This window comes from Mobula hypostoma, chromosome 24 (assembly GCF_963921235.1).
Source record: "Mobula hypostoma chromosome 24, sMobHyp1.1, whole genome shotgun sequence".
Classification (NCBI taxonomy): domain Eukaryota; kingdom Metazoa; phylum Chordata; class Chondrichthyes; order Myliobatiformes; family Myliobatidae; genus Mobula; species Mobula hypostoma.
In genome coordinates this window covers 29,500,004-29,526,439 of record NC_086120.1, presented here as the reverse complement: position 1 = coordinate 29,526,439, position 26,436 = coordinate 29,500,004, and the positions used below count along the sequence as shown (strand labels likewise).

At 41.8% G+C, this 26,436-nt stretch overlaps 2 protein-coding genes and 1 long non-coding RNA gene across 3 annotated transcripts in view; 2 read left to right on the top strand and 1 right to left on the bottom strand.

Moving 5' to 3' along the window:
* The first annotated feature begins 4,137 nt into the window (after positions 1–4,137).
* Positions 4,138–25,307, top strand: LOC134337290 (zinc transporter ZIP3-like). Its single transcript, XM_063032165.1, has 3 exons — positions 4,138–4,159; positions 7,586–7,994; positions 20,896–25,307. Exons 2-3 carry the CDS (start codon positions 7,788–7,790, stop codon positions 21,634–21,636), a joined length of 948 nt encoding a protein of 315 aa, XP_062888235.1. The 5' UTR covers positions 4,138–4,159; positions 7,586–7,787; the 3' UTR covers positions 21,637–25,307.
* The window catches only part of LOC134337292 (uncharacterized), a 57,113-nt gene continuing 38,511 nt past the window's right edge, over positions 7,835–26,436 (bottom strand). Inside the window, exons 2-3 of the long non-coding RNA XR_010015960.1 lie at positions 8,095–8,148; positions 7,835–7,973 (exon numbers count right to left, since the gene is read on the bottom strand). This is a non-coding gene — a long non-coding RNA (uncharacterized LOC134337292). The remainder of the gene's footprint in view (positions 7,974–8,094; positions 8,149–26,436) is intronic.
* Positions 7,891–26,436, top strand: part of LOC134337291 (GTP-binding protein Di-Ras2-like) — a 43,846-nt gene continuing 25,300 nt past the window's right edge. The window contains exon 1 of the mRNA XM_063032169.1: positions 7,891–7,994. The gene's annotated coding sequence lies outside the window, so the exon portion shown is untranslated. The remainder of the gene's footprint in view (positions 7,995–26,436) is intronic.

Sequence of the window (26,436 nt, the reverse complement as noted above, 5' to 3'; positions counted from 1 at the left end):
CTAAATCTCTTGCTCTAAGGAGGTGCCAATCAATATTAGTGAAGTTGAAGTCGCCCATGGCAAAACCCTGTTATTTATGCATCTTTCTAAAATCTGCCCATTTATCTGGTCCACATTGACCTTTTTGTTTGGGGGGGGGTGGAATAGAATACCCTTAATAGAATGCCTGCATACTTCCTATTTCTGACTACTACTGATACTGATTCAGCAATCTCTCCATGATGGTACACCTGCACCTACACCTCCTCTCTTGCCACCATTCAGGGCCCCAAACAGTACTTCCAAGTGAGGCAACACTTCACTTGTGAGTCTGTTTGGGTCATCTATTGCATCCGGCGCTCCTGGTGCGGCCTCCTCTACATCGGTGAAACCCAACGCAGATTGGGGGACCACTTTGTCCAGCACCTCCGCCCGCTCTGTCCGCCAAAACAGACAGGATCTCCCAGTAACCACCCACTTCAACTCTGCTTCCCACTCCCATTCAGATATGTCCATACATGGCCTCCTCTACTGCCATGATGAGGCTAAACTCAGGTTGGAGGAGCAACACCTCATATACCGTCTAGGTAGTCTCCAACCCCTTGGTATGAACATAGAATTCTCCAACTTCTGGTAATTCCCTCCCCCTCCCTTCCCCTATCCCTATGTCACTCTGCCCCCTCTCCCAGCTGCCTATCACCTCCCTCATGCTTCTGCCTCCTTCTACTACCCATTGTGCTTTCCCCTATTCCTTCTTCACCTTTCCTGCCTATCACCTCCCTGCTTCCCCTCCCCCACCCCTTTATCTTTCCCCTTACTGGTTTTTCATCTGGAACCTACCAGCTTTCTCCTTCCCACCCTCCCCCCACCTTCTTTATAGGGCCTCTGCCCCTTCCCTCTTCTGTCCTGACGAAGGGTTCCGGCCCGAAACATCGACTGATCTTTTCCACGGATGCCGCCCGACCTGCTGAGTTCCTCCAGCGTGTTGTGAGTGTTGCTCTCCATGATGGTTCCCCTTTCCGCAGCTGCAGTAATATCCCTAATTAGCAATGCCACTCCCCTACCACTTTACCTCCCTCCCTGTTCCCTTTGAAACTTCCCAGAACATGCAGCAGCTATTCCTGGCCTTGTGTTAGCCAAATCTCCATAATAGCCACAAGATTGGAGATCTGTACATTGCTCCATGCTCCCAAGTTTAGCAATCTATTATGGTCTGTCCACTGCCTATCCTCCATCAACAGTGTCTCAACTTATACAGCAATGAAGAAAGAAAGCAAAACTTACTAGAAACTCACCTTGGCCTCTACCACATCTCGCCAAAGCCTCAGTCCCCGCTCTAATGCTGCCAATTCCAGCAATATGCTTTGGTCAAGATTGACTCACCCCCTCGAAGTCAGGAACTGTAGGTTGGAAACTTACTCCTGGCTTGAAATTCTAGTGCAGCACTGATATATAACAGTAAAGGAAAGGTACGTCGCATCCGGAGTTTCTCCGGTGAGCGGGCAATTTCCCTCCACGCCTCTCTGACGTAGTGGGGAATCGTGTATGAGGCAAGTTACAGCAGTGGTTTGCCATTGCCTTCCGCTGGGTGAGTTTCCAAAGAGAGTCACCAGCTCGTAACCCAGTATGGATGGAAAGTGTGCAGGGGAGCTGGCTGGCTGGATTCGAAACCGGGACCGATGCTGATGCCACTACGCCACCAGCTGGGTCATATAACAGTATAATTCCAAAATTCCGGAATCTTCAGACTGCTTGAGTCAGATTGGCTTTATAGACCATTGAATATTACACCTAATAGTACCCAGCCCACTTTTAATTTTTAAAAGATTAGCTTTGTCCCATTTACATTGAAACATACTCTGTGGCTAGGCATAGCTCAAATACCATCTACAAATTTGCTGTTGGTATAATCATTGTTGGTAGAATCTCAGATGGAGACAAGGCGGCAGACAGGAGTGAGATATATCAACTAGTGGAATGGTGCTTCAGCAACAACCTGGCACTCAATGTCAGTAAGATGAAAGAGCTGATAGTGGACTTCAGGAAGGGTAAGACGAAGGTACACATACCAACTATCGTAGAGGGATCAGAAGTGGAGAGAGTGAGCAGTTTCAAGTTCCTGGGTGTCAAGATCTCTGAGGACCTAACCTGGTCCCAACATATCGATGTAGTTGTATAGAAGGCCAGACAGCGACTATACTTCATTTGGAGTTTGAAGAGATTTGGTATGTCAACAAAAACACTCAAAAACTTCTATAGATGTATTGTGGAGAGCTTTCTAACAGGTTGCATCACTGTCTGGTATAGGGGGTGGGGGGCTACTGCACAGGACTGAAAAAATCTGCAGAGGGTCGTAAATTTAGTCGACTCCATCTTGGGCACTAGCCTACAAAGTACCCAGGACATCTTCAAGGAGCGATGTCTCAGAAAGGCAGCGTCCATTATTAAGGACCTCCAGCACCCAGGGCATGCCCTTTTCTCATTGTTACCATCAGGTAAGAGGTACAGAAGCCTGAAGGCACACACTCAGCGATTCAGGAACAGCTTCTTCCCCTCTGCCATCCGATTTCTGAATGAACACTAGACCCATGAACACTACCTCACTACTTTTTTTTTCCCAACTTAATAGCTCTATACTTAGTTCTTTTTAATATTATTGTATACTGCATTGTACTGCTGCCAGAAAGACATCAAATTTCATGACATATGCCAGTGATATTAGGGAGGGAGTGAAGGAAACAAGGCCCTGTTAGCCAAGTGCAGAACCACTGGGATTTCCAAACAATGGACAGAGAATTATCTGAGTTTTGCTGTACAATATACAAGGTACTCTCCATCAAACCAGGCATAGCTGTGTAAATGTTTTGCATTTGTTGAACTTTATTTAATTATTGAGATACAGCTTGCAATAGGCCCTTCCAGCCCTTCAAGCTGCACAGTCCAGCAGTCTCCTGATTTTAATCCTAGCCTAATCACAGGACAATTTACAAAGCTACCAACCAGTACGTCTTTGGACTGTGGGAGGAAACTGGAGCACCAGAAGGAAACGCACGTGGTCATGGGGAGAAGGTACAAACTTTATTAACAGGCAGCAGCAGGAATGGAACCTAGGTCACTGATACTGTAGTGTGTTGTGCTAACCCCTATGCCAAAATAATTTCAGGAATCTAAAGTATTTGCACACCCAATGAATGTAGTGTTGTTTCCAAACAGAAATTGCTATGCAAACAAGGCTCACGTCATTAAACATCTAACAGGTTCAATCAGATTTTTGCTCCAATCGTCTTTCAGATAAAAGTCCTGCCTGCTCTCTTGTACTGAAGTAAAATATCGTATGCTATTATTAGGAGTTTGAAGAGATTTGCTATGTCAACAAAACACTCGTATGCAAATATCGTATGCTATTATTTTGAGGAAGAGTGGAGAAGTAATTTCTGAGACTTCCGTCTCCCTGTATCTACAACCCAAATATAGTTATAACGTTGCCGGAGCAGGTAATGGATAACTTGGCGAAATAAGAACATTTCAAAAAGACTTCATTAACTACAAAACACTAGGATATTCTGAAAGCGTGCTGATAAAGGGTATCGGCACGAAACGTCGACACTTTTTCTTTTCCATGAATGCTACCTGACCTGCTGAGTCGCATGTTTGGAAAAGGTGCGCGAGAGGCGCTATACACACAATACAGTAAGTTCAGCTGAGGTTGGACTTTTATGTAACTATAACTGAAGACAAATAAATGTCAAGTAAAATAATTTATGCCCATAAAAGACTAACTAGTATTTGTGAGCATTCCCCAACCTGAGGTGTGTAGAAGCTCCGACATTCACGAACCGGAACCACACTGCTCCACCGCCGGAAATTAATCTCCGTCACTCAGCAACGCAGCGAGGTCTACGACACAAATAGCCTTACAATTAATTATTTCGTAACTGGGACCCTAACGTGTCCTATTGTTAGAGTTCGCACTTGGATTCATTTTTTTAAAAAGTGAAAGTCCTCCCCCACTGTAAATTAACGTGGGATTAGAGCCGCAGGCATGCGTTGCTCGGGAGATATCTGAGAGGGCGGGCATTTCAATGACTGACAGGGCGATGCAACCAATAACTGACTCGGGGCGCCGGGCGTCCAATCAGAATTCAAACACTCATCCGGGCTGTCAGCGGTGAAGAGGCAGGTCAGTGCGACCCGGGTTGAGGGAGGGGAGGTCATTGAGTACGAGAGGTAGTGAACAGGTTGGTTGAGGAGGGTCGAGGTTCCCTGAATATGAGAGGCAGGGACCTGTTTGACCTTAGGTGGTGATTTCTTGAGCGCAAGGTGCTGTATGATTGGGGGGCATCACCTGAAAAGGGGGGGGGGTGTTCTTGAATGTGAGAGATAATGACCTGTTTGAATATGAGTGCCGTCAGTTTGTAGGCAAACGAGCATAAAAGGGTTATTTGACAGTAAGTGGTGTCTGCTAATAAAGGCTTGAATACGAGAGACACGATTTGTTTGGATAGAATATAACTATCGAGAGTTTCCTCAACGCAAGAAGAAAGCTATTTGCCTTTGATATAAGTGGGCATTGCTCTTTTGGTCTTTTGTCAGCTTTTTGACTATTTAACTGTGAGTTAGTGTCATTCTTCCTGAGTTCAAGAGGTAGGGAGTTTTTACCGTGGAGGTCAACACCGGGTGGGGGAGGGGGCTTCTAAGTACAAGAAATAGGACCTGTTTGATAGGTGCATATTATAAGTAGTATTCTGAATGTAAAATAAAAGCAGTTGTTTAAAAGTAGCTGGGGCATAGCCTGTTGGGTACAAATGCTAAGGGAGCATCCTGTAGCAGCATCACCATAGAAAGAACATTCTGAGTGTATGAGGCAGAGAGTTATTTGACAGTGAAAGTCATCACCCTAGTGCAAAAGGGAGTTTGACTATTGGGCACATAGGTGCTGTTTGACAGTGGGGCCTTGACCACTGGAAGATCTTCCTGAATATAATATGTGGTTAAGTTAGATTTGATAGTACAGTAAGTTGGAGCATATGAGATGAGGAATGAGAGTGTCTGAAGTATAAATTACTGAAAAACATTTTGGAGTCAGCAAGGGCTGTCTCTGATATTTAAACATCTTTTCCCACTGAAAATATGGCATCTGGATGCCTGTCATTTGGTTTCCAGTTATTGTGCTATATATGTCCATTTGATAATAAGAATTGATGTGTGGAATGGGGAGATGTGCAATTTATATGCTACTGATTGGCCAGAAGATATTATGGAATATAAATCAGCAATTTATTTTGCACTCTGCACATTATTTACCTGAAATCACAAGGCAAGTCTGGGATTTTTTTTTTGAAGTTAGTTGAAAACCAGCAGTGAGATCCCTAAAAGAGTTTCCAGATCAATAGATCTGTCTCCAAGAGTTTGTGAAATCATTGATGTCTTTCTTAAAATAAAACCATAAAAAGTTGGAATGGGAGTAGGCCATTCATTTTCTTGAACCTGCTCTGCTGTTCATTAGGGTTATGGATGGTCCAATATTCCTTGTCCCCACAGCACTTTATTCTCTTACTGATAATCTCTGTACAAGGACTCTACTTCCACAACTTTCTATGGCAAAGAGTTCCAAAGAATTAACCCCCTGAAAAAAGTTATTCTTCATTTTATTCCCTCTAGGACTATGCTCTCTGGACCTGAGATGTCCAGTGGGAAAACATCTCAACATTTACTCTCCGTACTTAACTGCCTGTTATGCCTGCTGGTAGTTAGGGCAGCAGTGAAGGTCCCCTATCACTGGCAGTGTTCAGGGCATCCTTCATCATGCCTGTAGCTTCCTTTTGGTTTTCACTACTGTCAGCCATGCAAGTCCTAGATGAAGGCTCAGGATTGCACGCAGATGTAGAAACACTGCTATTTCCATTGTTTGACCAGTCAGGGTTGATGGCCCTGAGCTGAACCCCCACACCTGGAGGGTTGGTGACCCACTCAGTCTGGCCTCTACCTTTTGACCTGTTTGGCATAGGTGACCCTACCAAGAGCCAAAGTGTAAAGCCCTGACGCCAGCCAATGTAGCTGTCTGGGTCATTGAGGCACACAAGCCTCCAAACCATGACATGGTTGTGGTTCTCTTGAAGGATATACTGTCTATACCTCAAGAATCTTCTTATAAGAATATAAAATCCTTATACATAATTATATTCTCTTAACATAAAAATAGTCTCAACCTATTTATCCTTGTGGGACTGTTTCAAATGAAACGTGTTTCAACTGCTTCCACTGAAATAATCTTTCCCTATACAGGGGGACTAAAGGTCTTTGCAGTACTTTTGATATGGTCTTACTAATGCCTTGTGTGCTGAGTATGACTTCCTGCTTTCATTCTTTAACTGTCTTGAAGGGAGAACCAGTATTCTACCAGCCATCCCTATGACCAGCTGTAATTGTGTGCTTGTTTCACGCTGCAGGATTCTCAAACCCATCAGTGCTGCAGCATTTTTGTGGTATTCCTCTTTTTAAATAATCTCTCTTCTTTTTATCTTTACCAAATGAGAAAAGCTTCACATTTTCACACAGAATACTCGATATGCCAAATTTTTTGCCCACTCCTTAAGATTAGATGCTATAAACACCCCAAAGCATTTAACAAAGAATTGAATGCTACCAGTTTTATGCCAATTTTAATGCCTGAGTATTACAGTAATTTCAAAACCCCTATTTTTCCTACATTGTTTCCAATACTCTATAAGTTCATTGTTCTCGGTGTTCTGGAATTAGTAAAGGGAAGTGATGTTTCACACTTTTCTGACCACTACCCAGCAGTTCCAGCCACAAAGCTGTTAATCAAAGGTTATTAACACTTTGCCTTGGAATAACCAGTTAATGATTGCCACTTAGATGGGAGCTCATGAGAAGTTCCCTCCTGCTGGAGGGTAGCAGCACTGTTGCTGCTAAATTATTAGGCAATTATTTGGAATTGAGGATAATGTATTTTCACCAAGGTTTTCTGGTTTCTGTTTCAGGAGTCTGGTGTTGGGCATGTAAGCACTGGGGCCTATCCAACATACCGAACTCATTGTTAGAGTCTTAGAAAGGTACAGCACAGAAACAGGCCCTTTGGTCCATCTAGTCCATGCCGAACCCTTTAAACTGCCTACTACCATCAACCTGCACTGACACCGTAGCCCATGTACCTATCCAAACTTCTCTTAAACGTTGAAATCAAGCTTGCATGCACCAGTTGTGCTGGCAGCTCATTCCACTCTTTCTATGACCAAAGGGTGTTACAGTTTTCCTTCAGAAGCCTTCAACTAGTATGAAAGGAATGGAGTGATGTCTTCTAGGATTTTATGCTACCTGTAGATTTGATGGTTAATATACTATTTGAGCCCATTACTTTCTCATTTTTGTAGAGTGTGCTGTCTTTTCCATTTTTCTTTGTTACAGCCTTGACTATTAAGAGTGACATTTCGTGTCTTTCTTTTAATACTGTCCTCCTCTTCCCCATCCACTGGGACTTGAAGGAGGAATATAATATCAATCACTGATCTGCAATTCAAAAATTCTTTACAAGCATGTGTAGAAGATTTCTTTGTCATAATTTTGTTTTTTCTATCTTCCCTAGTTGGAATGAAATTGGAAACATTGTCACATCACTGGAGAGGATCTTTAATACAATTGTGTTGTCCTTGTGACGAAAGAAAAGATGGCTGAAAACAGCAGACAACAGCATAACTAAAACATTAAAAAAAAACAAAGTCAACAATCTTTACTGTGTGGCTGAATCCACTCCCTGTGAGCTAAGAACTCACTGCTTGTGTTCAACGATGAATGTTTTGGTGATTAAGCTTCTCTGCATGGTTGTGGTCTTCATCCTGATGATGTTGGGTTCCTTGATTCCTGTTCGGATCATAGAAGCCAACCATGAGAAAATGCACAAGTCCAGGAGGTTGCTGTCAATCTGCAGTTCGTTTGGTGGTGGAGTATTTCTGGCGACCTGCTTTAATGCTTTGCTGCCGGTTGTGAGAGAAAAGGTGAGAGAATTTACTTTTAATTGTATTGACAGATTAAAACCATGAGCAATAGTTTTTTTTAACAAGTAAAGGTTTCAAATAGGATGAAGATCAAACTTACCAGGTTAGGTAACACACACAAAATGCTGAAGAAACTCAGCAGGTCAGGCAGCACCTATGAAAAGGAATAAAGAGTCGAAGTTTCAGTCAGAGACCCTTCTTCAGGATTGAAGAGGAAGGGGGAAGATGCCAGAATAAAAAAGGTGGGGAGAGGAAGGAGACTAGCGAGGTGATAGGTGAAGCCAGGTGGGTGGGAAAGATAAAGTGGTGGTGAAGAAGGAATATGAGAGGAGAGTGGACCACAGGGGAAAGGGAAGGAGTAGGGCACCCAGTGTGAAGTGATAGGCAGGTGAGAAGAGATTAAAAACCCAGATTAGGGAGTGGAAGAAGAGAGAACGGGGAGGGAGAATATCTTTACTGGCAAGTGAAATTGATTATTCATGCTACCAGGTTGGAGGCTACCGAGACAGAATATAAGGTGTTGCTCTTCCACTCTGAGGGTGGCCTCATAGTGGCACAAGAGGAGGCCATGGGCCAACATGTCGGAAAGGGAATTGGAATTAAAATGTTAGGCCACTGGGAAGTTCCACTTTTTGCAGGTGGAGCGGCTCCTCAACTTTTGATGGGTCTCACCAATGTAGAGGAGGCTACATCAGTGATGAAAGGTCTTGGCCCAAAATGTCCACTGTTCCTATTCATAGATGCTGCCTGTCCTGCTGTGTTTCTCCAGCATTTTGTGTGTGTTACTCTAGATTTCCAGCATCTTCAGAATCCCTTGTATTTATCACCAAACTAGGAAGTGATTTAGCAAACGTATTCTGGAAACAGCTACAAAGGTAGATCAGTGTCTCTAATGGAAGGTGGTTAAGGTTAAATGTGCCAACAAAGTAAAAGGCGGAGGCTCTAAATCTGGAGCTGCTTGAATGACTAGGTGCATGGAGAGTAACATAAGGCAAAAGAGAAATTTGTGTCAAAAAGCAGAAGCTAAATATAGTTAGTGTATATATAGAAATTACAAGGATAAGATCAATAGAAAATCAGGAAAACACCTTTTGGACATAAAACAAATATTGGCCCGTAAAATTAAAGAAAATGCAGAAATGAATCAAGAGGAGAGCTAATAAAAGAGTAGAATCTAATTAGATAATCTCTGTGTGGAGGTGGAGGATGTGGGCAAGGATATTGATGAATACTTTGTGCCTAACTTCACCAAAAGAAAAGAACACGATGATGTTGTAGTTGGAGAAGAGTGTGAAATATTGGCCAGGGTAAAGATAATAATAGAGCAAGTGTAGGGGAGTTAGCATCTTTGAGAGTGGTTGAATCATGCAGCTCAGATGAAATGTATTCCAGGGTGTCAAAAGAAATGGGGTGGGCGGAATTGCAAAACCACTTACTACCATTTTTCAGGAAGTTGTGGCTACAGGTTTGATGCCAGTGGACTGCAGGACTACTAATCTTATATTATGGTTTAAAAAGGAACAAAGTGTAAACTGAGTAACTACAAGCCACGGTGTTTAACTTTGAGCTAATTTTTGAGGAGATTATTGGAATTAACTTTGAAGGAAAACCTTAAAGTTTCAGTTAGAAAAGCACAAATTCATATTGGATTTGTTAGGGAAAGATCGTGTCTGATTAGCAAGCTATTTTGAGAAGGTAATAAGGTAGGTTGATGAAAGATATGAGTCTGATGTCAGCCTGGATCTCAGCAAGACTTTTGAACGTCACACATGGAGGCTGGTCATAGAGCAAAGGACAGTACTGCATGGGCACTCAGTACAGCCTACGGTATCTATGCCAAGCATGATGCCATATTAAAATAATTCCTTCTGCCTACACATAATCCATATCCTTCCAGACACTGAATATTCATTTGCCACTTATAAGCCTCTTAAATGCCATCCCTAGAACCCACCACTCTTTTAAAAAAAAGACACTTGCCCCTCATAACTCCTTTAATCTCTCTCTCTCTCACATTAAAGATAAGCCTGCTAATATTTGACATTTCTACCCTTGAAAAAAAGATTCAAGCTGTCTACCTGTCCTTGCCCCTGATAATTTTATAAACTTTCATTGGGTTTAAATGTACAAACCTTTCAGCTTCCAACATCCCAGAGAAAATAATTAAAGTTTGCCCAACCTCTCCTTGTAGCTAATACTCTCTAATTCAGATATCATCCTGGTAAATCTCTCTGCACTCCTTCCAAAGCCTTCACTTCATTCATATAATGGGGCAACTAGAGCTGCACACAGTATTCCAGATGCAGTCTAACCAAAAGTTTCAGACAACTACATTAAGACTTTCTGACTCCTATTCTCCGAGGCACTAGCAATGAAGGCAAGCATTCCATATGCCTTCTTTACCACTCTATCTGCTTGCATTGCCATTTTCAGGGATGTATGGACTTGGACCCCAAGATCTCTCCAAGTTATTTTTGAGGGAAATGATGCTCCTGCAGCAATTACAAATTCAATATTGCTGAGATGTAGGGCATCAGCAAGGAGCTTCAGCTATTCCCAAATCCCTACAGTTCTGATATTCTGTTCTGTTATATTACTTCTGTTAATTGTCATGCATTAAATATGTGTTTTTCCCTTGCATCAAAAATTAAAATTCCATGGGATCCAATGTATTACAGAAGATTGGATCTGGAAATGTCTCTGATATGAAGTGAAGAGAATTGATTAATGGGTATTTTTTTTGTGTGACTTAAAGGCTGTTACTAATGGAGTTCTGTAGAACTCAGTTTTCAGCTCCGTGCTTTCAATACTATAGCGTCATGATTAAGACCTGATCGTTCTCCATGATATTTATGTTTTCAGTTATTACAAAATTTGTATGCAGTTGACAATGAAGAAGAAAGTTCTAGGCTGGTCATTTGGGCAGATAATTTGTGATATGAGGGCATACTTTTGGGGGGATGCAACGAGGCAAGAGAATACACTACGAGAGTGATATTGAGAGTATGAAGGAACGTAGGGACCTTGGACTGGATGTACATCAACAGCAATAAAATGGTTAGCAAATGTACAGGATCCTTTCTTTTCAGCCAAGGCACGAGTTAGACCACAGCTTGAGTAGTGTGTATATTACTTGGCATCGCTTTGCAGTAAAGGTAGTGATTACATTGACGAGGGGGCAGAAAAGGATTTAAAAGGACTTTGCCAGGACTTGTAAATAGTAGCTTTGAGGAATCATTGAACATGTTTTCTTTGGAGCAACAGAGGCTGAGGGGAGACTTAACTGGATTGTTTAGAATTAGATCATAGAAACATAGAAAACTACAGCACAATACAGGCCCTTTGCCCACAACGCTGTGCCGAACATGTACATATTTTGAAAATTACTGAGGGTTACCAATAGCCCTCTATTTTTCTAAGCTCCATGTACCTATCCAGGAGTCTCTTAAAAGACGCCTCCACCACAGTCACCGACAGCCCATTCCACACACTCACCACTCTCTGCGTAAAAAAAAAACTTACCACTAACATCTGCTCTGTACCTACTTCCAAGCACCTTAAAATTGTGTCCTCTCGTGTTAGCCATTTCAGCCCTGGGAAAAAGCCTCTCACTATCCACACGATCAATGCCTCTCATCATCTTGTACACCTCTATCAGGTCATCTCTTATCCTCTGTCGCTCCAAGGAGAAAAAGCCAAGTTCATTCAACCTATTCTCAAAAGGCATGCTCCCCAATCCAGGCACCACCCTTGTAAAGCAACACTCACAACACGCTGGAGGAACTCAGCAGGTCGGGCAGCATCCGTGGAAACGATCAGTCAACGTTTCGGGCCAGAACCCTTTGTCAGGTTCTGGCCCGAAACGTTGACTGATCATTTTCACGGATGCCGCCCGACCTGCTGAGTTCCTCCAGCGTGTTGTGAGTGTTGCTTTGACCCCAGCATCTGCAGTGTATTTTGTGTTAACATCCTTGTAAAATCTCCTCTGCACCCTTTCTATAGTTTCCACATCCTTCTTGTAGTGAGGTGACCAGAACTGAGCACAGTACTTCAAGAGGGGTCTGACCGGGTCCTATACATCAACTTTCGGCTCTTGAACTCAATCCCAAGGTTGATGAAGGCCAATACACCGTATGCCTTCTTAACCACGCTGTCAACCTGCGCAGCAACTTTGAGTGTCCTATGGACTCGGACCCCAAGAGTCTTACCATTAATACTATATTCTGCCATCATATTTGACCTACCAAAATGAACCACCTCACACTTATCTGGGTTGAACTCCATCTGCCACTTCTCAGCCCAGTTTTGCATCCTATCAATATTGTACTGTAATCTCTGACAGCCCTCCACACTATCCATAACACCCCCAACCTTTGTATCATCAGCAAATTTACTAACCTATCCCTCCCACTTCCTCATCCAGGTCATTTATAAAAATCATGAAGAGAAGGGGTCCCAGAACGGATCCTTGAGGCACACCACTGGTCACTGACCTCCATGCTGAATATGACCCATCTACAACCACTCTTTGCCTTCTGTGGGCAAGCCAATTATGGATCCACAAAGCAAGGTCCCCTTGGATCCCATGCCTCCTTAATTTCTCAATAAGCCTTGCATGGGGTACCTTATCAAATGCCTTGCTGAAATCCATATACACTACATCTACTACTCTAGCTTCATCAGTGTGTTTAGTCACATCCTCAAAAAATTCAATCAGGCTCGTAAGGCATGACCTGCCTTTGACAAAACCATGCTGACTATTCTTAATCATATTATGCCTCTTGAATTATCATAAATCCTTCCTCACAGGATCTTCTCCATCAACTTACCAACTACTGAAGTAAGACTCACTGGTCTATAATTTCCAGGCTATCTCCACCCCCTTTCTTGAATAAGGGAACAACATCAGCAGCCCTTCAATCCTCTGGAATCTCTCCCATCCCCATTGATGATGCAATGAGCATTGCTGGAGGCTCAGCAATCTCCTCCCTCACCTCCCACAGTGGCCTGGGGTACACCTCTTCTAGTATTGGTGACTTATCCAACTTGATGCTTTCCAAAAGCTCCAGCACATCATCTTTCTTAATATCTATATGCTCAAGCTTTTCAGTCCACAGTGTCATCCCTACAATTGCCAAGATCCTTTTCCGTAGTGAATACTGAAGCTAAGTATTCATTAAGTACCTCCACTACCTCCTCCAGTTCTATGCACACTTTTCCACTGTCACATCTGATTGGTCCTATTCTGTCACATCTTAACCTCTTGCTCTTCACATACTTGTAGAATGCCATGGGGATTTTCTTAATCCTGCTCGCCAAGGCCTTCTCATGGCCCCTTCTGGCTCTCCTAAATTCTTTCTTAAGCACTGTCCTGCTAGCCTTATAATCTTCTAGATCTCTATCATTACCTAGTTTTTTGAACCTTTTGTAAGCTTTTCTTCTTGACTAGGTTTTCAACAGCCTTTGTACACCATGGTTCTTGTACCTTACCATCCTTTCCTTGTCTCATTGGAATGTACCTATGCAGAACACCACGCAAATATCCCCTGAACATTTGCCACGTGTCTGCCGTACATTTCCTTGAGAACATCTGTTCCCAATTTATACTTCCAAGATTCTGCCTGATAGCTTCATATTTCCCCTTACTCCAATTAAAAATTTTCCTAGTTTATCTGCTCCTATCCCTCTCCAATACTATAGTAAAGGAGATAGAATTTTGATCACTATCTCCAAAATGCTCTCCCACTGAGAGACCTGACACCTGACCAGGTTCATTTCCCAATACCAGATCAAGCACAGCCTCTCCTCATGTAGGCTTATCTACATATTGTGTCAGGAAACCTTCCTGAACACACCTAACAAACTCCACCCCATCTAAACCCTTTGCTCTAGGGAGATGCCAGTCAATATTGGGGAAATTAAAATCTCCCATCACGACAACCCTGTTATTATTGCACCGTTCCAGAATCTGTCTCCCTATTTGCTCCTCGATGTCCCTGTTACTATTGGGTGGTCTATAAAAAACACCTAGTAGAGTTATTGACCCCTTCCTGTTTCTAACTTCCACCCACAGACACTCCGGAGACAATCCCTCCATGTCTTCCTCCTTTTCTCCAGCTGTGACACTATCTCTGATCAGCAGTGCCACGCCTCCACCTCTTTTGCCCCCCTCCCTGTCCTTTCTGAAACATCTAAAGCCTGGCACTCTAAGTAACCATTCCTGCCCCTGAGCCATCCAAGTCTGTAATGGCCACAACATCATTGTACCATATTGATCCACGCTCTAAGCTCATCCGCTTTGTTCATGATACTCCTTGCATTAAAATAGACACATCTCAAACCATCAGTCTGAGCGCATCCCTTCTCTATCACCTGCCTACAAGCTTTCTCTATTTGTGAGCTAACCACTCCTTCCTCCGTCTCTTCAGTTTAGTTCCCACCCCCCCCCAAGCAATTCTAGTTTAAACTCTCCCCAATAGCCTTAGTGAACCTCCCTGCCAAGATATTGGTCCCCCTGGGATTCAAGTGCAACCCATCCTTATTGTACAGGTCACGCCTGCCCCAAAAGTGGTCCTAATGATCCAGAAATCGGAATCCCTGCCCCTTGTTCCAATCTCTCAGCCATGCATTTATCCTCCACCTCACTATACCTATACTCACTGTCATGTGGCACAGGCAGTAATTCTACCCTTGTGGTCCTGCTTCTCAGCTTCCTAACTCCCTGTAGTCTGTTTTCAGGACCTCCTTCTTTTTCCTACCTATGTCGTTGGTACCAAATTTGTACCAAATCTGGCTGTTCACCTTCCCACTTCAGGATATCGTGGATGTGATCAGAAACATCCCGGACCCTGGCACCTGGGAGGCAAACTACCATCCGTGTTTCTTTCCTGTGTCCACAGAATCACCTGTCTGACCCCCTAACTATAGAGTCCCCTATCACTGCTGCCATCCTCTTCCCTTCCCTACCCATCTGAGCCACAGGGCCAGACTCTGTGCCAGAGGGTCAGCCACTGTTGCTTCCCCCAGGTAGGTTGTCCCCCCACCTCCCAACCAACAGAATTATGAGGAATCCAGAAAGGAAGGTCCTATTTCCAATGTCAGAGCAGACAAAAACCAGGAGATATGGATTTTAAATAATTTGTGAAAGGATTGGAAAGAAGATAAGGAAAACATTTTTTGCAACTAGCAAATTTCAGGAGTCTGGAACTTATGCTTGAAAGAATAGTTTTAAAAAAGTATTTGGATGTGCATTTAAAATAATAATAACCTGCAGAGCAATGAACCAAGTGCCATTAGGAGGTGGTTAGCTATGTCATAAATTTTATTTCTTATGCAAAAATAGAGTGTAATCATTTACAAACCAGAACTCATTTGTTAAATCATAAGGATTCCTGGAAGTAATATACCTGTACTGTAATAAAATTCTTGGAAAATCTTTGAGAACATTGTGGTTCATCTTGAAGAACCTATAGTACAATGGTTTGCTTAATATCTTTTTCATGTCTTGTCAATGGAATTAGATTTGATCATCTTCTTGGCTGTGCTTCTTAAATAAGTTCTGAGTGGGTTTCTATTTGAGCCAAAACAGGGAAGTGTTTAATCCATTGCTTGTTAGAAGGTTTGCGCTGAAATTCAGTAAGCATGAGATTACTGTGCTGTTTACCTCCCATTTACCTTGACTCATACCTATTTATTTTAAACTTTTTTGAAATTAAGCTCTTTAATACATACACTCAGTGGCTACTTTATTAGATACACCTTTGCACCTGCTTGTTAATGCAAATATCTAATCAGTCAATCATATGGCAGCAACTCTATGCATAAAAGCATGCAAACATGGTCAAGAGGTTCAGACCAAACATCAGAATGGGGAAGAAATGTGATCTGAGCGATTTTGGCCGTGGACTGATAGTTGGTGCCAGATGGGGTGGTTTGAGTATCTCAGAAACTACTGAACTCCAGGGAATTTCACGCACAATAGTCTCTGGAGTTTACAGCAAATGGTGCAAAAAACAAAAAAAGAAAATCAGTGATCAGCAGTTCTGTGGGTGAAAATGCCTTGTAAGTGAGAAACGTCAGATGAGACTGGTTCAAGCTGGCGTGAATGTGACAGTAGCTCAATAACCATTTGTTACAATAGAGGTGTGCAGAAGAGTATCTCTGAACCCACAACACATTGAACCTTGAAGTGCATGGGCTATAGCAGCAGAAGACCACATCAGGTTCTACTTCTGTACACAGTAAAGTGACCACTGAGTGTAGCTTTTCCATTCTGCTGTCCTTCAAAAAGCAAATATTGTTTATTGTTCAGTGTTTTAAAAATTTTATCTTTGTGTTCAAATCTTTCTATCTTCTTCCCAACCCCATCTCTGTAACTTTCCATAGCCCATGGGATCTTTCAAAAGTCAAAGTCTGTCCCGAGCCATTGTGGCCCATCAGGCCAGTGCTTATCCCGGTTTCCATGGCGTGAAGCGACTGAGATACGAGACCCCCCCCCCGGATAGGATGCCAGTCTATCGCGAGGTTAACCCCCAGCATTTGCCGGTACCCATTTTCATCTGGGTGGACTGGAGCAGTGTGTGGTTAAGTGCCTTGCTCAAAGACACAACACGCTGCCTTGGCCGAGACTCGAACCCACGACCTTCAGATCGTGAGCCCAACGCCCTAACCACTTGGTCACGCGCCCTGAGATCTTTGCTTCTCCATTAATAGCTATCTACAAGTTGACAATTTTAATCCCTGGCCATGCCTGCAGCTGAATGGTATCCAGGTTTGAGAAGTACCAGTGTAAACCTCTCTATCTTGATGTTCTCCTTTAAGATTCTCAAAAAAACTATCTTGGGTCATCCTTTTGATCATCTACCCTTCTATTTTCTTATAAAAAGTAGTGGCTACCTCCCATCATGGGTAAAGCCCACCGCACCACTGAGCTCATCAACATGAAACGCTGATGCAGGAAAGCAACATCCATCATCAATGTCCCACCCACCACCACCCTGGCCATGCTGTCTTCTCACTGCTGCCATCAGGAAGAAGGCATAGGAGTCTCAGGATTGGCACCGGCAGGTTCAGGAACAGTTATGACCTCTCAATCATCAGGCTCTTGAACCAAAGGGGATAATTTCACTCAACATCACTTGCCCCATTACTGAAATGCTTCCACAACCTGTGCACTCACTTTCAAGGACTTTTCATCCGATGTTCTCAATATTTATTGCTTATTTATTTATATTATTATTATTATTTATTTCATTTTGTATTTGCACAGTTTATTGTCTTTTGCACACTAATCAAATACCCAAGTTGGTATGGGCTTTCATTGATTCTGTTATGATTATTATTATATGGACTTATTGAGTATGCCCGCAAGAAAATGATTCTCACGGTTGTATGTGGTAACATATACATACTGAGATAATAGATTTATTTTGAGCTTTGAACTTTGTATGCTAAGTGCCCATATGCATTTAATATTAACCCTATGAAATGCGTTTAGATGTTTTGATATGTCAAGATTGCTCTCTAAATAAAGCTACTTTGTACTGTGCATCAGCTCTACCTGTCCACAGTGTACTGTTTCCCACAGTGGTCAGTGCATGAGTCTGTTTATCAAACAAAGCCATGGCCTTTAGTCTATAAGTAGTCTCTAAATAAACCAGAAGAGTGGTTTCCCATCTTAAAGGCAAAAATACCTGCATTCAGTTTTACTTGTGCATTTTTCCAGCAGTGAGTTGTTGCTTGTGTCGTTGTTACCTGTCAACACTCCTGTGAAGCTTGGTGAGGTATTATGCTATGCTAAATGCAATTTGTTATGGCAATAGTGAAATAGTTTATCCATCGACACAAGGAATTGTTATTCACTTTTTGGTGAGTGTTGAAGTTGTTTTAAACACTCACAGGAAGTTGGCTCGCCACTTGGCAGGAAAGTTAATTGTACATTGTTTGCAGTGACCCATCTATTGGGAGTCTGAAGTCTGGAGATGGCCAGATAGACTGAAACACTTCTTTTTCCAATCTTGTACATTCCTACATTTCCTCTGCTTTGAAGGATGGCTTAAGTTTGGGAAGTTCATTGCAATAAATCCAAATAAGATGAGGTTGTCACTCTGGTCGGGGATATTCATGCTTGGACCATAAGATATGGAGAAAATTTTGCACTCTGCATACCAATTGCTGCTAATTCCCAGAGTAGACCCGGAATAAAATTCAATATATTTTTAACAGTAAAACACTTCTCTTAACATAGAGCTTTTCTCCTCCCTGTTCCCTTCAGCCTTGTGATATCTTTGAGCAAAAATGACTTTGGGTTCAATAACACATTTTGATGCACCTAAAGCTAAGTATGAGGATGGCAGAAATCTGATACAAAGAAAAATTATATCACAGGCAGTAAAAAACAGTTCATATTTTATTTCCATGACCTTTCCAAGGGTGTCTGGTTTGAGTATTTGTAGCAGTTTTACTGAAGGTGTGTGACACTTACGTTGTGAATGGTGATGCATTTAAAGAAAAAGTATGGCAGGGGTTTGGTGGAATCGATAAAGAGACTTAATTTGTATATCCTGATATACCATATAATTCCAAGAAAAAACAGTGCCCTGTTGTGGATGTGTAGAACTAATTTAAGAAAGTTTAAGTGCATTTTGCTTGAACTTCCCCCACACCACTTAGCCCATCTCTGCCCTCCACCCACAAATTTTGCCAAGAAAGGACAAAACTTCCATTGGTGCTGGTTTGAAAGTTTGCTTTATGATCTAAAGCATAGCATAAACTATACAAACACTAACTCTGAAAATCTTGTAAACAACAGGAATTCTGCAGATGCTGGAAATTCAAGCAACACACATCAAAGTTGCTGGTGAACGCAGCAGGCCAGGCAGCATCTGTAGGAAGAGGTGCAGTCGACGTTTCAGGAAGGAAGGAAGCTTTCTGAAGGAAGCTTCAGTTAGTCCTGACGAAGGGTCTCGGCCTGAAACGTCGACTGCACCTCTTCCTACAGATGCTGCCTGGCCTGCTGCGTTCACCAGCAACTTTGATCTGAAAATCTTGTCATTACTTCATGGTTTATAATTGCACTGAGCTTCACTCCTAAGCCACTGGCACAAAACTCCATTAGCAGGAGTCTGTTTATGCCACACCTGTGATTCTTAGAGGCATGATGCAACTTGCCCTGAATAACTAGCCAAAACGCTGGGAGTTCCTTGCTAAATGTCTTCACTTTATCTCCTGGGAAGCTCAGGATAATTAAAGGAACTGGATATTGAGTGTGATGACCCATGCAGTCTAAAATATTCACTTCCAGTGTTGGCTGCAATTGGACTAGGAAAAGGGCACCAGCAAAACTGACATTTTTTAAAATTTTATTTTTATATAGAGATGCAGCATGGAATAGGCCTTTTTGACCCTTCGAGCCACACCACTCAGAAACCCTGGACAGCCCCAATTTAACCCTAACCTAATCACAGGATAATTTGCAATGACCAATTAACCTACCTGGTACATCTTTGGACTATGGGAGAAAACTGGAGCACCCGGGGAATACACGCATATTTCAAGGAAAAGGATGTACAGATTTCTTACAGAGAATGCCAGGATTGAACTCTGCACTTTGACACCCCAAGCTGTAATAGCGTTGCGCTAACTGCCATGCTACTGTGGAACCTGAAAACCCTTATCTCGCTTTCCTTCCACTGTTTTGCTTCAGTCCTGACTCTTTTTGAGGGCCAGATGAGCATGTTCTAGAGTAGTATTGAAATTGCTGGGCTTCTGTCCAGAGGTATGTTGACTGGGGAATTTAGATGCAAGTAGATGAAGATTTCTTTAGTGACCATGAAACCACTGGATTATTGGTAATTAATGTTCTTTCAGAGAAGAAGCTCTTCAGTCTATATGTAACTCCAATCAATATGATTGACTCTTAACTGCCTTTTAAAAGTGCCAAGCAAACAAGAGTTCAGAGGTCATTTGGAAAGTGGGCGGTAAGTGTTGGCCACGCTGGTGGAAACAAAAATGTAAAAATTAATTTGCAACAAGTACTGTTCAGTTCCACACCACAGTTGTTTTTCAGAATAAGGTTGATTGTCACTGACATTAGTGGAGACATTATTGTTTTGTGGGAGCAGTACAGTGCAGGCATAGCAAATTACTATAAGTTATAATAAATAAATAGAGCAAAAGAGGAATGGTGAGTTAGCATTCATGGATCGTTCAGAAATCTAATGGCAAAGAGAAAGAAGCCGTTTATAAAATGTTGAGTGTGTGTCTTCAGGCTCCTGTACCACCTCCTTGCTGACAGTAAGGTGAAGAAGACTTGTCCCAGATGGTGAGGGTCCTTAATGATGGATGCCTATTCTTGAGGCACCACCCTTGGTTTTAATGGTAGGGAAGCTTGTGCCCGTGGTGGAGAGCTGGCTCAGTCTACAACCCTCCAAAGCCGCCTACAAGCCTGTGCATTGGTGCTTCCATACCAGGTGGTGATGCAATTGTGTAATGGTTCTGCTGTTTTATTTACATCTCCGTTGACCCATCTTTACATATTCCCTTTGGCATAATCTTAAACTATCATCCTTCCTTATTTTCATTCTCCAACTTTCACACTTAAGTCCTTCTCGTTTATTTATTCCTGCCCTGCTTTTACATCTATAATTTTTTTTTCTAATTTAGTCAGTGACTTAAAGGCAAAGTATGAATCCTTTCTCTTAACTGACTGAACATATCCAATATCTTCTATTTTTACTGTTGGAAGATCCTTGGCTTGCTGCTCAATTTAAAATTTGTACCATAAACATAATTTCCTAAAAATAAAGACATGAGGTGGTGGAAACATTCAACAGGTCAGACAGTATTTGTGGGAAATAAATGTTTATTTTAAAATTTTTCCTGTTTTAATTTCCCATTTTAGGTTCAAGAGGTTCTTGCAATCGGAAAAATATCGACTGACTACCCACTAAGCGAGACAACGATGATGCTGGGTTTCTTCTTAACTATCTTTATTGAACAGTTGATTCTGACATTTCGAAAGGAGAGGCCATCGTACATAGACTTGGAGATGTTCAATGCCGGATCCGAGGGGGGCAGTGATTCCGAGCATGAGAGCCCCTTCATTTCATCAGGACGAGGTCAAAGCAACTTCTATAGGCACAGATCCCATTCACATTGCCATTCATTGAATGCGTCCGAGGTGTCCCATTCTAGCCCTTTGCGCTTGCTCAGCCTGGTATTTGCTCTGTCCGCACACTCTGTGTTTGAGGGTTTGGCACTGGGGCTGCAAGAAAAGATGGCAAAGGTGATCAACCTATTTATTGGAGTGGCAGTGCATGAGACGCTAGCTGCTGTGGCGTTGGGAGTGAGCATGGCGAAAGGAGCACTGCCGATGAAAGACGCCCTGAAGCTAGCTCTGATGGTTAGTGCGATGATACCAACCGGGATCGGCATTGGGATGGGCATCCAGAGTGCCAACAGCCTTGGTAGCCACATCGCGTCAGTCCTGCTGCAGGGTTTTGCTGCAGGAACATTTCTGTTTGTCACCTTCTTCGAAATTCTGGTTAAAGAATTTGAAGACAAGCATGACCGCCTTCTGAAAGTCCTTTCGCTAATCATGGGCTACGGACTGCTGGCTGGGCTCATCTTTCTAAAGTGGTGACTACTTGTCTTGGTTCCGTTTGTGACATCATTAAGGCATGTGCCCAGGTTAGACAAGATGGTTAGTTGTATCCTCAACATGTGTTATCTTTTGACCTATCATTCCATCTATGGTTAATATTAGAGTCACTGTTGCTGTTGTGAATATTTAATTGGATTGATGTTTACCACAAGTATACTGTGCAAATTTGCCACTGGGCTCAGTGTATTGATTGCAGATCACCAGAAAGCGTTTTAAAAGAAATATTGAAGCTTTTGCACTGTAATAATGTGTTGGTATATTTCCTGTGGTGTTCTTAATTAATACAAAATTGCTTCCATCTGTAGGTCAGCCTAACATATAACTCAAGTAGTCCTTCTGGAAAAGTACAATCACAGCTGGGAATTTTCAAGTTCAGTCAGGGATTTCACACACACACATCATCACACTTTAGTGAAACCCTTATGATAGCCTGCTGAATTCACTGGTGCATGTTTGCTGTATGAGGTTTAACTTATTTACAGGGTTTTTAAAGTCTTCACATTGAATTCCTTATGAACTTCAGTAGTACTTCAGTACAAAATCTATTTATAAACATTTAACTACTCCAGGATGCTTTCAAACTAAAATACAATAGCCCAATGAAATTTTTCTAACACCACTGAACACTGTGCACCAGTATTGAAACCAAGATATTCCACAGGAATCACTCATTTTTCACCTTGTACTACCAATCACATGGCAGGGGTTTTATATTCCTGACTCCAGCTGTGTTGACACATTCAGCTTGGTTGGGTCGATAACAATTACATTTTTTCTTTCTGTCTTTGGATGAGATAGAGGAACATCTGCCAAGGTTCTATCCATGGATCCCTGTAGCCTGATACAAAATAGGAAATGGCTGATTTCCCATCTCTTCCTTCCCATTGTCTTTTAGCACTGATTACCTCCAACAACCAGCTAAATGAACTACAAGTTGTTGCAAAATGGTGGCAGGACATGAAGAATGTGTAAAGCTGGGTGGATTGAGAGTGGAAGGCCGTTATTTTCAGCTTTATGCTGGACACTTGGTGAAATTTGGTAATTATTAAACAACCAGTTTCTCCTTGATCTCGCTATGTGAGACTTTCAAGAAGGAGCACGAACACCAGTAGTGTAGAAGGATTGAACTAACTTGCACAGCTGAGGTCTGAGTACTTCTATTAATTCACTTTACCCTTTGTCATGTGATTTTGAACCTTGCCAAGCATAAGTTTTATTCCTACTTATTAGTATAAAGCTCTCCAAATTCTGCTTTGCATTCACTGTTTTCCCCACAGTGAGGGCCCCCTCATTAATTTCATTGCCACAAAGTCACAGATGGAGAAGCTTCAACATAAATTTCTGTTCAGTGACCCCTGTTGGAAACTGTACATTTGCACAGCAGGTGATAACTGATTTGAGCACTTCTTTTGTAGTATTAACAGCGCTTTCAAGAGAGAGTACATCATTAGCACTGTATAGATGCACAAAGTATTGCTATGTCAGTGGAGGGCATCCTCAGTTGGTGAAAGCTCTCACTAATGATCGGTGCTTTAGAGAAAAATAGTGCTTATTTTTAACCGAGGTTTCTTATGGTCTTTGCTTTCTAAAAAGGAGTTATCCAGGAAATAATTCCAGCAGATGTGGCAGGAACTCCACACATTGTTTGTAAATTTACGGAAAGACAGTGTTTCCCGTAGATGGGTTTGGCATTAGCTCTGAGGAGTATAATTGCCCTCCTGGGCAAAAAGCTGTTGCCTGTGCATTGCTTCACTGCGCCTCACAGAAGTAGCTTGTCGCTATATGTAAATTCCTCAGTAATCTCAGTCAGTGATTTAGAAACAAGTTGGTTTCCTCCATTAATGTGAGTGTGAAAAACCTTTGATGTATTTTATTTCCTCGGTTTTGTCCCTGAAGGCACAGACCCCTGAGCAGTGCAAATTGTACTACTTTCAAGTAGGCCCAGTCTGTGGCTTGAGGCTTTAGACATTGTGTTGGTAGTTTGTTTAACAAGGGAAGAATTGATTACTTTTGTCCAACTTAAAGGTAACTGGATGTCAAGTATGTAAATAAAACCCTTTTAATGTAGAAGGGTGAAATGAAATTATAGCAGAGAAGTGGTCGATATCGCTTGATAGTCTTTTTGTATATTCTACACAAAACTTAAACAGATTATGGAAACTGTCTGTTTAAATGCCATGGGTGACTGAATTTATATTGGGAGGCAGTGTGGAGCACCATTTAACCGTGCTTTGAGAGAAACTGATATGTTTTTTTTATATAAGTGCTGCAGGCATTGACTTATTCTAGCAACATTACAATATATTTGCAAGACAGTGATGTAGTTCTAAGAAATGTCTTTGTGAATGACATTTGAAAGACATAATGAAGTGTGAATCAATGCAGGGATTTCATGTGCTCTCATTGGGGGGCATTTACTGTATGTGGTTTGATTTTGATAGAGTTGCCTTTTAGTGGAGGGTTGGCAGTATCTTCACACCCAATGAAAAACTGATATTACATTATGTATTTGTTATGCTCTTTTCTGTAGTGGTGCCAATGGAAGTTGTGCTTATTCAATAGTATATAATGCTGTTCTTGGGCTTATGTTCTTTAGGCTGCAGTGTATTGTTTCCTGATGGAACCCTATAATAGAGGAGAGGTGCAGAATGTGATATAATTAGTATGCTTTCTCATAATTTAAAGGATTAAAAAGCAGACTAATATAGATTAGGATGTTTCTGGATTTTGTTATATGTATATTTGGTTAATGGAACTGACAACTGTTATTGTCTTGCACACAAGAAAAGGTAAATGATTTCTCCCTGAGCAAAGTAGGAAAAATCAAATGTTTCCATCTGCTGGTCCAGTGATCCTCGTTGCTGACTGCTTACTTATGAACCAATCATTGTGGATGGCCATGGCACTTACTAATGCAAGGCCCTGCTGGTCGGAGGCATACATTAATAGTCCTTCTGGTAATATACTACACAACAGCTGACATTTGTGGAGCTAAAGACCAGTATGAATCAGTACCTTCGGAGGAGGAGTTTATTCTGTGAGTCCTGGATTCTTAATAAGCTCCAAAAGCAAAATTACAACCATTAATTATAGAGTCTCAGTTGAGTGTAAAGGCCAACACTAAAGCATAAAGTCTCCACCTGCTTCCATAACCAGATTGGGCCCTGACTGTACTGAAGCTGCACATAAGTACACAGAAGATTATACTCTGAACCTTGGGTATATTTGTAATGTAAAATGCCTGCATTTGTTGCCTTAAATGGCAATGGACTTATTTATGGATATAGCTGTTGCTCTGGATTTCCAGCATCTGCAGGATTTCTTGTGTTTGTGGATATAGTTGTATTGTTTGTGTAAATATGTTCCTGATAATGTTTAAAGTGTATTCTTTCTCCCAACAGTCCAAATCTGTCAGTGAAGTGTTACAATTATGTCATTTTTTCATCTGTTCATCTTTGCACTTGTACTCAAGTTATTTTTGTTCTCTGTAACCTCCATGACTGGGAGGAAAGTAGGAAAACAGAAAAGCGCTAAACAACATTCTTTGTTAATTAAGAAAAAATGAAAAAAAAAGTAGTTAAAGGAAAACTTTGGGCCAAATACATGAATGAAGACATTAATTAGCATCCAGAGGAATTTGAAAATCTTAATTTCTTGCTTTTTTTTAGAAACTTGTTAACTATGACCTATTAAATGTAAGTGATTTTTATGGTAATGTTTTCAATCTGTAGTTTTGTATTTATCCTCTATTTTCACAGCCATTCCCTATTTTGTGCTGCCCTCTCATGATGCCTTGAACTAACCTTACATCTAATGATCCTCCAGAGGAGAAGTGTGTACTGGTTTTGTCTGGTACTTGTATGATCCTCCACAGCAACCTGGTCAGAAGAGAAGTGCCATACTAAGAGCAATATTTCCTGGGCAAAAAAATGCTATCATTGGTCTCAATATGTCAATAAATTTTGTGATCAGTTACAATATTGCGTGAGAGAAAGTGTGTTTTTAACCTCTTTATAACACCAGTGACTAGACCATCAGTGATTGACCTGCCCTGCATATCAGTGAAAATCTTTCCCATTGTCATTGAGTGCTTCTGAAATAAATTCATAATTGCATTTCAGGTCACTTATAGTATGAAACTTTTATGCATTTCTGATAGTGAAATTCATGTCTACTTTGCAGAGGTTTCCTCCTTTTCATCAATAGTTCTGTAAGACCCTCTTTCATTATTCCCCCTTTGTGATTTATTGCTTGTCAGTTCCTACCTCATTCCTCCCTCTCACCTCTATATACTGGCTACCTCCCCTCTTTGCACTCTCAGTCCTGATGTAGGGGCGTGACCCAAAAGGTCGACCAACCCTTTGCCTTCACAGATGGTATTAGACCTGCTGAGTTCCCCGAGCATTTATATTTTTTTTGCCCCAGATAACAGCATTTGTAATCTCTTGTGTTTCCATTTTACTACCCTATGCAAAGTTTCTCTAAGTTTTGCCCACTCTCCTCTCATCAACAGGAGTGGGAGACCCTCTCTAACTGCTCCCCCTCTGGAGTTTATCGCTTGGCCACATTTGCTTCACCAATTCCTTTCACCTCTTTATATTGGCTTTTCCCTATTTACACTCAATTCTGATGAAGAGTCTTGACCCAAAGCATCAGCCATCCATTTGCCTCTGCAGACTCTCTGTCTGGCAGTTTTCCTTCAGCATTTTGTCTTTTTTTTCACTCCATATTCCAGCATCTGCAGTCTCTTGTGTCTCTCTTTCATAACATATAACCTGA